Source organism: Carassius gibelio, chromosome B17, assembly GCF_023724105.1.
Source record: "Carassius gibelio isolate Cgi1373 ecotype wild population from Czech Republic chromosome B17, carGib1.2-hapl.c, whole genome shotgun sequence".
Lineage (NCBI taxonomy): Eukaryota > Metazoa > Chordata > Actinopteri > Cypriniformes > Cyprinidae > Carassius > Carassius gibelio.
The window spans coordinates 11,222,869-11,240,920 of NC_068412.1; the positions used below are offsets into that span (position 1 = coordinate 11,222,869).

General features: G+C 36.2%; 1 protein-coding gene across 3 annotated transcripts in view; it reads left to right on the forward strand.

The window, feature by feature from the left end:
- LOC127976612 (dystrobrevin beta) overlaps window positions 1–18,052 on the forward strand; it is a 38,899-nt gene that overhangs the window by 7,592 nt on the left and 13,255 nt on the right. Inside the window, exons 7-11 of one of the 3 annotated variants that reach the window (XM_052581168.1) lie at window positions 582–736; window positions 862–964; window positions 1,066–1,232; window positions 3,161–3,285; window positions 12,766–12,840. In XM_052581168.1, the coding sequence (XP_052437128.1) occupies window positions 582–736; window positions 862–964; window positions 1,066–1,232; window positions 3,161–3,285; window positions 12,766–12,840 (625 nt within the window). Of the gene's footprint in view, window positions 1–581; window positions 737–858; window positions 965–1,065; window positions 1,233–3,160; window positions 3,286–12,765; window positions 12,841–18,052 lie in introns of all 3 variants that reach the window. The other 2 variants (XM_052581167.1, XM_052581169.1) reach the window with 2 other exon arrangements.

Here is an 18,052-nt window from a genome sequence, read left to right on the forward strand (position 1 = left end):
AATGATAATTATTAAATATCCTCATGCATCATAAATAATATGTAAATTTAGAATTCATTCTGAACTGTTTGCTCTTAAATATTTAAGACATCCCAATTGAAAAATAAATATACTAAAATATATTTTAAATTCATTTATTTCATGCTAAGTATAATAAAGATACATTTACATGTTTCTGTACTTAAAAACAAAAAACCCTGCAATTGTATTTTTGGTAAACTAAACTGGTATATTTAAGTTCTGCTAAACTAATTTTGTACTTAATGAACTTTAATTGTGTGGAAGAAGTGCTGAAGTCCATCTAAAGATATACTGAAGTATATTTGATTGTGTAAAAGTGTAACCATACTTCAGGTACACTTGAAATATCTTGTATGTAAAACCCAATATTATACAGAGGTCATAGTGTCCTTATTAATAGTGATATTAATACACATTTCAGGCATAAATTTTAATTATATTTTTTATATCAGTACATATTACATGTTAACAGATTTGAACTATACTTAATGTGAAATAAATGTATTTTTAATGTATTACTTTTTTACTAGGGATGACATAATCACTTCTGTCTCTTTCAGACATATTTTCCCAGATATCAGACTCAAATGGGGTGATGGCCTTTGCCAAATTTGACCAGTTCCTGAGGGAAGTGTTGAAGCTCCCCACGGCGGTGTTCGAGGGGCCGTCCTTTGGCTACACCGAGCACTATACGAGAACATGCTTTCCTCAGCAGGTGAATACACTAATCTGCTTCAGAGAGCGGCGAGAGTCCCTTTAAAACGATCGGGATCTCATTCAACCTGTCTGGGAGTCTTAGAGGCTTTCACTAAGAGCGTCTTATCTGTGCTTTGCCAGAAGAAGATCTTGCTGAATACGTTTTTGGATGTGTTGATGGCTGATCCACCCCCGCAGTGCCTCGTATGGCTACCTCTCATGCACCGACTTGCTAATGTAGAGAATGGTACGTGTTTTTATGTTTTATATCACTGCATCTGGACACCTGGCTCACAAAATATGGCTCAGTTAAAACCCGGTTTGTGCTTTTGTGCTTGTATCCCACAGTCTTCCATCCAGTGGAGTGCTCGTATTGCCGGAGCGAGAGCATGATGGGTTTCCGCTACCGCTGCCAGCAGTGCCACGGCTACCAGCTTTGTCAGAGCTGCTTCTGGCGGGGTCATGCCAGCGGCCCCCACAGCAACCAGCACCAGATGAAGGAGCACTCCTCATGGGTATGTACTGTAGCTAGCGTTAGTTCACATTCAGCCTTCATTTACTCACCCTCATTTCATTCCAAACCTGTATTCATTTCTCTCGTCCACGAAACACAAAAGGACATGTTATGTCCAATATTCAAGCTGATCTTTAGCTTATAATGAAAGTTAATGGTGATTTAATAATGCCCTAAAATGACAAAAAAAACCCCCGTAAAGGTACATGATTAAAATACTTATATATTAATGTTCATATATTATATTCAGTGTGTTCAGTGGCTTTGTTAGAGCAGAAGACCAGAACTGAAGTCATTAATCACAGTAGATCTCAATTATGCAGTCTAACGTTTGACAGTAATTTTTGTCCGAATGAATTTCTGGACATGCTTTTTGATACATGATACATTTTAATCATATTTAATATACTGTTTTGATGTAATAATATAAAAATACTAGGTAGAAATATATATATATATATATATATATATATATATGTGTGTGTGTGTGTGTGTGTGTGTGTGTGTGTGTGTGTGTGTGTGTGTATTGAAAGAAACTACTTTTGTGAAAATAACAGTTAATATATTAAATATATTTTAATATGTTTTAGTCCTGTGACAAAAAGCTGAATTTTCAGCATCATTCCTCCAGTCTTCAATGTCACATGATCCTTCAGAAATCATGCTGATATGCTGCATTTTGTTGATTTATAATCAATGTTGGAAACATATGTGCTGCTTAATATTTTTTGGGACCTGTGATAATTTCTTTCAGGATTCTTTGATAAATAAAAATAACAAAAATACATTTTGTGGTACAATATACACTACTATTCAAAAGTTTGGGTCAGTGTAAAAGAAAATAATATTTTCATTCAGCAAGCATGTGTTAAATGGATAAAAAGTAAAAGTAATGAATCATTTAGAAAACATTTTATTTTGAATAAATACTGTTCTTTTAAATGTTTTCTTCATTAAGTAGCACAACAGTTTCAACACTGGTAATAAATCCGCATATAAGAATGATTTCTGAAGGATCATGTGTCACTGAAGACTGGAGCAATGGCTGCAGAAAATTCAGTGCTGCATCACAGAATTAAATTATATTTGAAAGTATATTAAAATAGGAAGCCAATATTAGAAATTGCAATAATATTTCACAATATTACAGTTTGTTTTTTTCTCATGTTTTTGATCAAATAAATACAGCCTTAATGAGCATAAGAGAATCATACTGATCCCAAACTTTTGAACGGCAGTGTAAAGTTCAAAAGAACAGCATTTATTTGAAAGAAAAATATTTAGTAAAACTATACTGTCCCTTTTGATCAATTTAATGCATCCTTGTTGAATAAAAGTAATAATTACCCCCCCCCCCAAAAAAAAGCAATCATAAGGACCCTAAAGTTTTGACTAGTAGTGTACGTGTTCAGTTTCAAAATAGTTTGGCCATGAGTGAGTGATGGATGAGTAGCAAGTTTGTTTCCTGTTAAATGCCATTTTTCTCTAATTCAGGATTTCAAGGGGTTCGTGTTTTTCAGCGAGTGAGTTATATTGATTACATTTTTAATACTCAAGCGCTGTTCCAAAGCTCAGTCTCATTGCTGGAAATCACAGCTCGGGAAACGATTCGCACCGCCTCCCAAATCCAATTATACGTTTTTCCCCCCTCTTTCTTAACCTGTCGATAGCGATTTTTTTCTAACCACAGAGCAAGGATTTTGCTGAACCAAAGAAATGTTTACATTATCTTTAAATGAAATGCATCACATATATCTCTCCATTAAATTATTATTTTTATGTACAGAATAAATGTGCATTAATTCCCTTTTTATGCATCGAAACTGCATATGTTTGAATTGCGTTTGATATTGTTACTTAAGTCCATGTAAGGTATTGTATTTAGTATATATTTTTAACCTTGCAGGATTTTTTTCACTCATTTTACAGAAGTCTCCTGCAAAGAAGCTCAGCCATGCCATCAGTAAATCCCTGGGCTGCATGCCGATGGGAGAGCCGCCTCACCCTGTGTTCCCAGAGGCAGCGGAAAGACCTCAGGACCTCGCACACACCACGTAAGAGTGCTTATCCAATCACACTTCTATCTTCCATCGCAGCTCTGTTCGACATATACATCCCAAACCATTCATTCACTGCATCTCTGAGTAACTTTGAACAAACAAGCTCCTATTTACTACAGTATAAGAACGTAAAGTTGATTCAGACGGCTTTAAAGTGTTACTATTTCTTTACATTTATATAACAGTCAGGTTGTAATTGTAATCACGTCCTCTTGTCTGAAATTCCACAGTATTTGTTTCTTATTTCTATAGCGAGAGCCAATATTGATCTGCAGATCTGTCATGGGAAAGAAATGTAATTAGGAAATGCCAGGAAGAAAGATATTGTGTGTAGAAATATATGGGTACAGTTTTCTCGTTTACTGAATTATAAATATCGGGGAGCTGAATCAATCTTGCCAGACCTTCGCTCTAAGGAACAGGCCCTGCTCTATAAGTACTTTCATTAACTGACACATGAACTTGGGGATTGATGAAGATCATAAAACTGCTGAACGTATGTGCCCTCCTCTGGAGGGAAAGTGTAGCAGATTTACTGTGTTCATTTATTTTGCTGATAAAGTACCAGTGTTATTTGATTATGAGCCATATAAAGTATTAACAGCTCGGATAACAATCGCATGATTTTATAATATCATGCTTGTGGTTTTTGAACTGGACAGCAGTAAAGCAAGACTGCACCTCATGATAATTCATTTTAGTCTTAGTTTATTATTGTTTTATATTTTGTTATTCATCAATTTAAGTCTATGTTTATCATGACATCATTTTAATCAATGAAAATGTGCTAAATACCTATAGTAAAATGTATTTGAAATGCATTAATTTTGTACTAAGTATACTACAAATACATTTACATATTTAGGTTCTTAATAAAAATACCATGCAATTGCACTTAATATCACCATCATAATTTTAATAAATTGAATTCCTGGACTTCAATATTGGGCGTTGATGATCAGCATTAAAATCTGACCTTGATGGAAGACATGTCGCCAACATCACAGCACTCCAAACAAAGTGTATGGCACTGTTTATGAAGAGAAAAAAACGTGAAGTAAAAAATAAGATTTAGCGGTCCCATGATAGATCCCATGCAGGCAGACGGTTTCCCGTGGGGCCTAAAATAATAGCTAAAGTGCACAGTCATGCTCCAGTGGCATTTCTGAGTTGGCAGAGAATAGCTGCCCCAAAACTGATGGAGTTTTAAATTTAATGGAAACCTGAGGCGCATCCCCTTGAGGATCCCGCTCTGTACCCGAATAGAGATATACAAGCTTTTTAAACCAAATGTTTCACTCAGACATTCCCTGTGACCCTTTCTGTCTGAAGCAAAGGATGGTGGATGACTGCCAACAAGACAACTGAACATATTTTTGGACTTTTCTTTATTTTTGAGTCACCTAATCAATACCAAAATTGATTACTTTTTTAATGCACATAACATTCCTGGTCTTATTGAACGTTTTTTTTTTTTTTACAAATGTTTTTAAATCTAATAATTTTTTCCTGCCTTTGAAATGACTTTACCTTTTAACTGATGTCATGAATTACTTTTACTTTTGAACCTTTTCCCTCCAGCCGTCAATCACCGTTCTGGTATAAAATGCATATTTTCACAATCCAATCAATTTCTGGTGGATAAAAATTAAGTGTAGGGTGTAATTTTGTCCTGTTTCACTTATTATGCCGCATTACAAAACTAAATATGTTTGCGAATGACGCAACACCATGTCTACAGGGTTTACTGTCAACATTACAATTGCAATAATTAATTTCTGCTTCATAAACATTGTTTTTGACTTCTAGTAGCTCCGATGTAGAATCATGCAAGTTTCTAGCTTTCTGACCCTCCAAGACAGCAACGTAACTGAAATGATTCCAGGTGCAGAAACATAGTAAATACATTATTAAAACGGGACATGTGACATCAGAGGCTTAACTTCAGTTTTGCGATAATACGAGAATACTTTTTTTTTTTTTTTGCGCGAAGAAAACTAAAATAACATATTTTACTCGACCATTCTTCTCCCCCGAGTTACGTCTTAAACCATTTAAGAGAGCATTTCAATGCATACGCATGCTTTCCCTGTAAACAACAATTATTACACAAATTACATTCATTCGCGCACTTTCCCCCCCGAACGTAAACACTGATTATGTCCAATACGTTCTTGGCTACTCTCTAAAATGGTGGAAGATGTAACTCGGTGGAGAAAAGTTGGTAAATAAATTGTTATTTTCTTTGCAAAAAAAAAAAGAAAGAAAGTATTCTCGAAGCATCGCAAAACTGAAGTTGAGCCACTGATGTCACATGAACTGTTTTACCGATGTATTTACTACGTTTCTGGACATAGTAGCATTTCAAAGTTTATTTGCTGTCTATGGAGAGTCCGATAGCTCTCAGATAAAGTTATAGATATAAAGCCTATATATTTTCTAAAGATCTTTCAATTTCAAGGTTCAAAGGCTCCACACATTTAATCTGTGCTTTTAAATTTTGGTTTACGAATACATGCAGATCTAGTATTTCGTATTCAAAATTTAAACTCCTGTTTCATGCAAAATATGAGATCCCTTGAGGCATATAGTATTTAAGATCAAATATGTATTTCAAATTATGCTTAGATCTGTTTTAAATTGAATTCTAAATGCAATTTTGCGTGTAAGTCAATGATGAAATAACACACTCTTAATGATGAAATTGCCTCTGAACTCACCCGAAGGGCACATTTGCCAGCTCGTGTTCAGCTGCCAGCATCGTCTATTTTTAGTTCCCAATTTCAGATTGCTAAGCAATTAAAACTGCTCTTGAAATATCCCTTTGTACCACTCGAATAGCATCAGCTTCAAATAGTCCTTGTGTGAAAGACTTGTAGAAATGTATTTTCAAATAACGCTTCCTATTTAGGGATAAAGAGAGTAAGAGTCTTTTGTAATGCTTGCTTTTATTGGCCATGCAACAATTAGAGATATGAAAGTGTTGAATTAGAATAGATGAATATCAGAACTTGATTACAATGCGGAGCACATTTTCACACATTTAAAGACATGAAATGGCATTCGCCGCCCATTTAACTTCTGTAATGTGACATATTTCAGAATCAATCAGGATTTAAATGAGAAAATTATGTAAGTGGCAAGGAAAATCATTTCTGAGGTTGAGCAAGTTATCACATTTTGATTAAAGACTACAAAGACGTACATTTTCCCCTGTAATGTGCACAGATAAGTAATTTACAATAAGAGCATTTACATATTAAAAAGTAAGAAAGAGGTTCATTCTGACAGTAAACATGCACTCTGAATACTCGATTCATCCCCTTCTGTCACAAAATGTCCTCTCGACTTATCTAAATGTAGTTTGAGGTGCCTGTGGGCCAAATGATCTTTCTTTAGTGCTAAATCAATCTCAAGCCTCCAGTGTTTGCTGTTTACTATGACTCTGGAATGTAACAATGCCACTTTTATGGACTCCAACAGATATTATAGTCTTTTTCATTGAGCGTCTCCCTCCGCTCAGACAGAGATTTATGCATTCTTATGTTGAGTATTGAAGGAAGTGGTTCTGCTGAGATAAATCTCATTGGTGTAGTCATAAATGCTTACTAAATTGCTAATACATGTATTACTAACCTAGGCTCGTTGGAAATACATGCATCTGCCTGCATTTTTGCTGAAAATCTATCATGCATACAATTCACTTGTTTCTAGCGGAGCAATAGAGGCAGTAAAACACCAGCACATTTTATTCCTGTTTTTAAACAGTTCTTTGCAAAATACTGTTATGACTTCGAAACAATTTTACCATAGTGCAGCATTTATGACCTAAATAATTTTGACATTTGCCTCACATAACCAGCTCCATATGTATGTACTGTACCTGTAGTAAACATGCTCAGTAGCGGACCTGGTATATTATTGCATTTGCTATGCAGAGTCACGAGTTGCTAAAAAAAAGAGCTAAGAGATTTGAAGCAAGATAAAATAGTTGGTTTCTTCAGCAAATGCATGCATTTTTTTTTTTTTACTCTTGTTTGATTATGTTTTTAATTTAGAGGTGTTATGTTATTTACAAATTTAACGGAGCATTAACCTTTTAGCGCTATCAAACTAAATTGCCGTGATGCATGCAGTACAACATCCAACATAATAAAACATTGTAGATTCACGTTCATCTATTTATTCTGTTAATTTTGCAGAGATGTCGCTAGAATCACATATTTCAAATGAGGTTGCATATTACTATTGGTCACACTTTATGTAATTATTTATGACTCCAAACATTTTGGCATATATCTCATTTTCCTGGCAGATTAATTTTTTCTCATGATTTCTATTATTTGATACTGCGTTGAAGAGCTATATGTCATCAGTTGCTTCAGTTTTGGTTAGAAACAGAAAACAAATCAGGATCCTCATTATTAGAGCTCTGCCCCGTCATGACCATCTCTTGCTCTTTGGGTAGCTGGCAGATCAGTGTAAACATGTCTGACTGCCCGTTACTGCCCCTCACAATTGGACAGCATAGTGTTCTTGTTGGCTTTGACCTCAAGGTGACATCCATCAACATGATCCTCCACATCCCACTGTCACAAGCTGCAGGCCGCCTCGTTCTGATTGGTCGTGGCAGAGTCAGAGAAAAGGAAAATCAGGTCTGCTCAGCCCCGTGAATCAGACAGACACAGGAACTCTGTGGGCAGCCTTGTTGTTGTTGTTTTAAGTGAGATGAATTTCTATGATGAACTGCTGGAGTGTTGTTTTTCTGACAGCTAATGGCATATGAACGCATGCCTTTCAGATCTTCTCCTGTTTGACAGATGGAGTTCTTTAGGACATGCTGAACCATAGGCAGGGACAGATGTCTGTGACTAATTTGCAGTGGATATAAATGAATCAAAATGGCGCAAAGCATATCGTTTCTTGAACCACTGACAGAATGTTTGTGGGTTGTATGGATGGTAAATAGGTCAGTGATGGACGCTCACAGATCTATTGAATCATTAGAAAAAGAAATGCATGAAAAAAAGACTCGATTACACCTCTCCTATGATGAAAATATTCTTGAGTTATGGATTAAAATGTATTATAATATTTTTGGGAGCATGAAAAAAAAATGTAAAAACCATTTTAATTCAAAAAATATTTTTTTAGTTTGGGGGACGAAATGTTGTTCCTTTTTCAACTATGGTGTAAAAAACTAAAATGATATACCCATATATATTAAATCTTCTTTGTAGGAAGGTACTGGAGAAAGTCAATAAGGTCGATTTGATGAAATGTTTATTATTTTACTAAACTTGGAAACCAAATGTGCATTTGACGCTCCTCGTTCTTTTATTTGCTTAATCAGCATGAAGTAATGTAAAGAAGCAGAAACAGACATTGATATATAAACAGCCAAGGTCATATAGCACTGATGTTTCTCTGCAGATGTGGGCCCTGAACCAGAGGCATATTTATAACTTTCAGCTGAGACGGGATATAAGATGCTCCATATTTCTCCAGCTCGGGCTCTGTGAAAGTACTCACTTCCCTGTAATTAACCAGAGGAGAAGAGCGCCTGTGAACGGCCCTTGATGTAATTCATTTGACCTCATAAAAAAGATGTGAGCGTGATTTTTGCCTTCCTCTCTGCTGAGGACAGAACATCGGGATGAATAAATCTACATTCGTAGCACGTCTGACATCTAAGACCTGTCAGTCTCTGGCTTTGAATCTAGAGGAGTTTGCTAATCAGAATTTAGGAGACGGATTCATCCTGGTTTGATCTGCTTGACGAATTTGAGTGGTTGGAGATTAGCTAAGATGTAGCATTTGAGGTTCAAATTAGAGCTGAAGAATCCCTATCTAGTTACCAGTGGGTTACATTTTTAGGATCATACCGCACCATATGCACATTGATTGGAGAGATATATTGAATTAGAATGGCATCAAAGTTTCCCATACTCCCTTAATTTACCACATCAATCTAGCATTGAGGACTGCAGTAGTATGCTCTCTTAGGTGATGGCTCAGGGTTGACTAGTTCATTAGTTTAATTTAGTAGATTTATTTTGTCTTTATGAAGAAGCTTGCAGAGTGTTTTTAGTGTGCTGTCAGTGTTAAAGGTTTTTTTCTCCCATCTTTTTGATGCCAAGGATTCGCAAAATATGATTGTCTCCCTGGATCCCTACAGTACAAACCACTGCTTTTGCAAAAAAAATCAACAAAAAATTCACTACCAGCCTTATTCACTCCTGAAACGCATTATTAGTAAACATGCCAGATTACCTTGTCCAGTAAATGTACTGCATGTGTTATTCACACACACACACACACACACACACACACACACACACACACACACACACACACACGCGCACACACGCACTCACGCACACACACACACACAGACAATGGTTTTCTGTTCTTTATCCATACTGCTTCCATTCACACATCAGCGCCAAAATGCCATATGCCAGGAATGACCTTTAAAGGGGTCAAACTGCCTATTTTATTATTTTTGTACCATTCTCTGTGGTCCACTTATAATTATAATGTCATCAAGATTTTTACATAAAAACATGTTATATCATAAATTAAATGAAGTAATAGGCTATTTTCGCTCCTGTTTAGGCCCCTCTCATTTAATTTGCCCTGGCAGATTCTAGACTTGGAAGTGAACGCCCACTACATGTGATTGGCTAAAAGTTGTGTATGTTTGACAGACTACATCCATCATAGACGGACGCTGCAGTGATTTAGTTTAAAAATGCAAAAACACATATCAAACAAATTGTAATAGCAGACAAAGCAATAGTGATCACGTAATAAAATCACAAATTAATTCCTCATACTCATGTTGTGTGACGTTGGATCCAATATATTTGGCACAACATCGTATTTTATTATCAGTCTTTCTGAAAATGTACCTTTTTTGTAAACAAATCCGCAGTAAAATGGAGTGCACAAAGGACCAAGTTCGTACTGATGTGGTCTGGATCTTCATTAAAAATAAAGTTAATCCGTTCTTTCCCAATGTTAGGAAGACAATGCAAAGACGGTTTATCTGCAGCTTGGCACTGCATGGTGTCTTCTTGCATTTCTTTATCGTTTGGTTTCTGCATAGACATGTATAATAAATGTATAATTAACAGCCAGTGATTGCAGGCATTGGTTTTCTTCGTCAGAGGTGGTGCATAGCCACACTGTTACATCATAGAGTGGCACATTCACTTTCTTTACACAGTGTAGATAATCGCTTTTCTTTGACACACAGGTTTACAGGTAAACAGCATGGAGTAACTGCATGGGCTCTATCAAAACTTTGTGATAGGCTTGAAAAATGTATGGAAATGGCTGTATGAAGCATGTCTTAGGTGTCTAATTATTATTATTCTATTATTCTAAAACTAGTCAGTTGTGGAAATTTCTAGATTTGCACTTAAAGTATTAGACTATTGTTTTTGTGTAGGCTGCACTGCGTTCTGTAATAGTGTTGTAAATGAAGCTCTCCGCTGGAAAAAGGGAATTGTTTGCTCTGGATTAGGACTAATGTGGGCGGCTGGAAACAAAGATCGGAGAATTTGAAATGTTCTTAGGGAAGAATATGAGTGGCTGAAAGTACTGTATGTGCATCTAAACAGAGGAGCCGGGAGGCTGGAAGAGAGAGAGAGAGAGAGAGGGAAGAGGAGAGAGCAAGAGTGTGTCTGGATCGTCACCGTGTCACGTGACTGTCAGGTTTCCTTGGAGACAGCAGCAGTGTTGTGCATTGAGATGCTCCTTCAGTTGAGCACAGAGCAGGACACGCAGCTGGACAGAGCGGTCACTGCTTACGTCTATCTGCTTGACAGACGGCAGCTCTTTGGCTTGCGGGAGGTGAGTGAGTAATTGCAAAGAAATGCATAATTAGAAAATTAGTCTTTTGTGTTCTTAACATGCAGTTATAGTAAACGTCTAGCATTGTTGTTGTGGATTTGCTTGCCATGTGTTGGATCACTTTGCTCGATGCTGGTCACTATTTCCTTCAAGGTCTCAGAAGGATGCCACAGCTCGGCTGCTCGGATTGCAATATGAGGACGTTTCACGAGTCGCGTGACACGATGCTAGCAGCCTCAGGGAACATTAACGTTAGGACGTCTCGGTAATGCTAATGCGCCGAACGTCTGAGCGACTCAACTAAGGAACGACATTCTTTGGATGTTTCCTTTCATTTAAAGAGATTGTGTTTTCGATCGCAGAAGACAAACACCTTATATTAGCAAGGAATATCAGGGACGTTTTTAAATTATGATTTTCAGACTAGGAAGTCACTTAAAAGTTATGGAAATTTCTGTAGTTAATATAAATTTTTAACATTTCCAAGTGCTAAACTCTGATATTGAAGCTAGCTATCCATTAATCATAATTTTTCATTCAATTTTTATTCAATTATGGAAAATTTGTGAAAATGTATCGAACAACATAAAAGAACTAGATTAAAACAAAATGGTATAGTTTACTCAGAAATTGATAACAAATTTCACAATTATTTACAAAGAAATTAATATCACATTGAATTAAACAAATATTTGAAGTAGAAAGAATGAGATAGTATTTTTTTGTAGAATGTACTTCAGTAATCTTTCAGTTCAATAAAGTTTTATTTACAATTTCACAAAAAATCACAGTGTAATATAAGTAGTATATTTTATTATTTTATTATACTATCCATTGATCATAAATAACTGGAAAAAGTATGGAAAACATTTGTGAAAATGCATCAAACATACGGTTAAAAAAGAAAAAAGACACATGAAAGAAGGAGATTTAAAAATGTGGTATAGAAACCGTTTTCACTCAGAAACTGATGTAATATAAGGAAAGGGAATTCTTAAGATGGTGACTTCCTTTGAATGGGATTTTTACAAAAAAAGTGGGATTTCTCGAAATAAGGCAAGCATTGAAGGTCAACCCCTAAACCTCAGCATCACTGGGTCACCAGCAGATTGTATGAAAATGTACAAATAAGATTTTATAAATTAATAGGAATTAGCCACCCAAAACCAAAAACAGTGAGTCGACAAAAAGCGATTTATAACATCAAAATGATGGAATAACCCTTATCAAATAAAGCGAGAGGTCCTGTCATGTGTGTGTTTATGAGGACCAGATGGATCCCGTGGCACTGTTTACTCACACAAATTACCTTCTGCAGTGTCACCCCCTCCCATTTCTCCCAGCCTTCTCCGATTTCTGGAGCTTTAATTAGACTTCCTCCAAACCCTTTTGTGGTCTTGTTAACTTAATTAAGTTTGGGCAAATGGCATTAAATGAAAATGTGTGCATCTGGAAGGCGATTATGATGAGGAAGTTTAATGTGCGCTCAAATGGTGCACTTCAAAAATAACATCACTTCTTAGAGCGGTTTGATGTCCCTCGCGCGCTTGGAAAGCTTGGAGCGTCATCCGTAGGTTTGTGTCTAGGCTTGACTGGAACTCTGTGATTTTGCAGTCAGCTGAGGCCAGTGGCCAACGCCATGAACGATACCGTTCTCATTTCCTCCGGGGCGCCCACACCTTCGAAAAGGTAAGCGCTCCACACAGGCTTCTGTCTGCATGCTGATGGTGTGTGTGTGTGTGTGTTATAAGCTCCTCCACTTAAGCCTGTTATGTGAAATAGCTTGTTTTGAAATTATGCTGCATGTGGATGAGTAGAAGATTGTAGCATCTTTCTCTGGGCAGAATATTTTCCATGTTTATTGCATCGCTGCAGAATTAGGTTGAATGTTTGCCTTTCAAAGGCAGATGACTAAAAGCAGCGAATCGAGAAATTGTCCTGCTGTCTCCGAGCCCTCTGCGCGTCCCGAACTGGGCTGCAGCCCAAGGTGATCCGGAAGATAAACTCTGATGGAACGAAAGCCTTATCTTGTAAATAGAGAGCTGGTCCGGTTGGCTTTTTCTGTTTTGTTCTGTTTACATTTGCCCAGGTTCCCAAGACCAATGCCTTTGTTTGTAGTCACGTGATCTTAGTTTAGGGTTCAGATTAGCCGAAAATGAAATTCCGTCATTTTCTGAATCTTTGAAGACTTGAGACTTTCATTCTTCTATAGAAATACCAAAAAAAAAAAAAAAAAAAAAAATTGAAGTAGAATGTTCTTGCTGCTCTTTTCCATAGAATAAAAGTAAATTGAGACCGATTCAGTTTCACAAATTACAATAGAAAGAAGTACCATAAAAGTAATATACTACTATATTTTGCATCTTCGGGTGCCATACAATAACTTCATTTGAGTAACAGAATGAAATTGAAGTTGTTATTCACTGAAAATCTTCCCAGCCATGGTGTTTTAGTATAGGGACCAATTCTCACTATTAACTAGTTGCTTGTTAGCATGACTATTATTAACATATTGGCTGTTTATTAGTGCTTATAAAGCACATTTTCTGCATGACCATAATATACGTCCCTAATCCTAAACTTAACAACTACCTTACTAACTATTAATAAGCAGCAAATAGAGGAGTTTACTGAGGCAAAATTAGTTTGTTTAGTATATAGTATAGTAGTTTATAGTATTGTATAGTAGTATGGTTTATTTTAATGGTGAGAACTGGACTTTAAATGAATTGTGACCTCAGTCGTAGTTGGGAAAATGAAAATTGTCTGTAATAATTTACTCATTTGCATGTTGTTGCAAAACTTTATGACTTTCTTCTGTAGAAAAGAAGATATTTTGAAATATTTATTTATTTATTTATTTATTTATCCAACCAAAACTGATTGGTTACCAGAATTCTCCAAAAATATCTTTCTTTCAGAAGAAAGAAATTACAGTACAAATAGTTTGGGATGAGATGAAGGTGAATACATGAGGATAGAAATTCCATTTTTGGTGCAAATGTCCCTTTAAAATTGAGTGACATTCATGATGACTTCATTTATGTGACAGTTTGTGAAGAGAATAATGCTTAGATGTACGTGGTAAAAAAAAAGTAGAACAGTTATTAGAGTTTGTTGTACATTCTTGTGGCAGTTTCTCAAGCAAAGGTTTCAGCAGCTGAAAAATGATCATGCCATCACTCCAGTATTTCATAATGTGGCATTTATAAGAGATGGATTGATGCAGTGTGTGAATTACACACAAAACTTTCAGATGGAGTGACAAAGTTCGGGCAGAAGTTTCTGCTAAGATTTTTCTTGCACATCCAAAATTGCCTCTAGCATTGGAAGCATCTTAATTTATTTTTATTATTTACATTCAAGCATGTGGTATATGTTTTTTTAAGTTACTTGCATTGCATTAAAGATATACTGTATCATGCATTCTTTGGAAATTGAACTTATGACCTTGCTCTACTTTTTGAGCTATAGAAATTCAACTTAATGACATGTAAATAGAGATACAGGTTTTTTTTTTCATTTTGCTTTCATTAACTAAACAGATTACTGTTGCTATAGTTTGATGTCTGTTGTACATTCTGAAGAGACTGTAGATGGTTCGCACTCTGAAAAACTAGACGACAAATTTGTGCATTCTCTTGTACATTCTGACAAATTTGTTGAGACATATACAGTATATGGTTTACACAAAAACAAAAAACAAAAAAGTTTTTCAGTGTTATTTTACTGTCACTTAAATACTTTTATAGTTTTTGGTAAATATTTAGTTCATTTTTGTTTTTATGTTTTTGTTTTTTCATTAACATTTTTGTAAAAGGTTTAGTGATTTGGTTATTTTTATTAACTTTTTTAATGTTAACATAGTTTTTATTTTTATCTCAGTGCTTCATTTGCAACTAGCTGGTATGAAAAAAGTTATTTCATCTAAAAGTAGCAATTTTGACTTCTATATTCAGAGCTTCATTAGTGGAATCAGTCCCTCTGAGCTCCCTCATACTGTAATTTGCACCTTGGTTTGATGAATTTCTTTCGAAAAGATACCTACAGAAGCCCACGGTTTATTGCATAACATTTTGTATTTTATTATACTGGTGAGCTCTGGTACAAACACTTCCATCATCCGAAAATTCAGTCCCACTCTTTATAAGATCCACCATTCCCTGTTTATTTACAGCTGCTGCCAAAGCAGCCCGTTCCTCGCAGGCTTTTAGTGTGCTGCATGCCTTCATCTGAACACATATTAGAAAGTAAGCCGCTACATTTGTTGTCATGTGTCAGGCCACTTACAGTACTTAACATCGGGTGAATACTAAAACACATCGAGTCTCGTGGCAGCAAATCACTTGAATGGAGCAGATGTGGCATGTTTTGCTCAGAGAGGGGTTGGTTTGTGTCTATTCTGCTCTAAATATAGCCCAGCGTCGAGGCAGGACTACAGTTAACACTTCACCCTACATGATCAGAGTCAGTCTAAAAACAGCTGACTTTACTCCACTCTTTAACCTCAGGCGATTAAATGAGGTCTATGGTGGAGGGAGATTGGAGATGTTTCCATCAATAATGTGCCACTGGTTATGAAATCAAAGACACAGACTGTCAGCCGCCCTGCTTGAGCCTGTCACCCAACACCACAGTCTTACATTACAACACACTGTCTGTGTGAGTATGATGTCTATGCCTGCGGAGCCAAAAATGTATGCAGAATTATACTGCACTTCATTCTGATCTCCACTCTTGTTTACTGGAGTCTGCCAAAATGGAGATGTTAGGGGACACAAGAAGTGCTCCTTAGCATTCTTATGTAATTACGCTGGCAACACTTGATTACGTTTGTCAGAGTCGTGGTGATTTTAAGCAGTCAATACCAATACCGGTGGAATTACGCAGATTACTAAAAGCATTCAGTCGAGAAATTGGCTGCTGTCTGTGAACCCTCGGTGCATCTCAGGCTGGGTTACAGCCCAAGGTGATCCGCTGATCGTTTATTTGCACGTGCTATCTGCATTGTTTTAGCACCTCATTCGCTAAAGGAATTATGCAAATCAGGTAAAGCTGCAAGTGCATCAACAAAATCTGTAATGAGTGCAATTCCCGATCTTTCATGCCAGTTATAAATTGTTTATTATATGGAGGATTCGGCAGACTGCTGTGATCTGGCAAAGACCACTTTACTGGGACTCCAGCACTATTTCAGTCCAAGCAATGGGTTCGATTAAGTTGTGAGTGATTAGTGATTCAAATAACATTTTACACCAACACAAGTCAAATGTATTTATTATTATGAAGAACACACTCGTTTTATTATGTTTGGTCACATGACCCTTCAGAAATCATTCTAATATGCTGATTTGCAGATTTCCTTTATTATTTTGCTGCCTAATATTTTTATGTAAACCTTTTCTTCTTTTTTTGATGAATAGAAAGTTGAACAGCATTTGTTTGAAATAGGAATCATTATCATTTTACAGTAAATGTTTTTACTTTCATATTTTTAATTAATTTATGTGTTCTTGCTGAATAATAGTATTAGATTCTTAAAAAAAATCGACCTGACCCCAAACTTTTGGTAGTCATAGAGGACAAAGTCTGTCAGTGTGTGCCTGTGGAATTAAGTCTCAGTATTACTACAATGCTGTAAAAGTTTGTTTTTTTTAACATTTTTTTGTCTTTTAAATGTATTATCTTCATACTGAACTTTTGACATTGCTGATGTCTGCCATATTGTAAGCCACTGATGATTTTGTTTGGACAGTAATGCAGTGCATTACAGCTTAATGAAGATGACTTTCCAAAAAGACATTGCTCAAGCCATTTATAAAACAGACAGCTTTATCTACACTTGCACACTGTTACAAAATCATCATCTTGTTCCACTTCAGTAGTGACACTTGGAACAAACCTGGGACGTGAGCTGGGTGACACACAAGTCGTTGTGTGTGTGTGTGTGTGTGTGTGTCCTTGTTTATGCTACATGCATTGTAAGGACCAAATGTCCCCATAAGGATAGTAAAACCTGAATTTTTTTAACATTTGACCAACCTGTGGTCCCTACGAGGGAAAGAAATGAATGCAAATAGTAAATGATTTTTATCTGAAAGTGTAAAAATGCAAACAGGTTTTCTGTAAGGGGTACGTTTTGGGTTAGGGGATATAAAATATTATTTGTGTGTGTGTGTGTGTGTTTTGTGAAAGAAAAAGTAAAAAAAATAAAAAATATCTTCTCAAACCTTCAGCAACAAGATACTTTGTGAAACTTTGTGAGCCTTGAGCCTTCATAAGCAGTGTATTTTCTCTGTCGAAGTCATTTTGGGTGTGATTGCGTGGCCTTATAGGAACATCAGAGCTGTAGGCGGGACAGTGAGCGCGAGCGAGTCTCTCTGCTGACGGGTCGGCCTTCAAGGACAAGTGGCCTTGTGTCGAATTTATCGCCTGCTGGGTCATGGCCAGTCTTGCTGCCAGGACAGAAATATCATTTTCCATTTGCTCCGAATGAGTTTTTAATTTGAAGTTAAGTGAGTATTGACCACCTGTCAGTGGATATGAAATCATAGACTCCAGCTCGATCACAGTCTCGCCGTACAGCGAGTGTTCATATGCTCTCCGTGTCCTTTACCCACTTTTGGATTGGAAAGGGTCAAGAGTGTACTTTTTTGTTTTATAGAATGTAAAATGATAGAATTAGATTTTGATGGCCATCGTTTGTCTTCTCTCTGACCCTTACACTATTCTTATGACTTAAACTATTCAAACTAATAACTATATGAACTAGTTTGTTTGCTAATATTTATCATGAATGGCTGATGTTCACACCGTCACTTCTAGTTACCATATATTATTTTATTTTAGCAATAAAGTTGAGGTGATGTGATCTGTTTTGATAGTATTTTTTACATTTTTT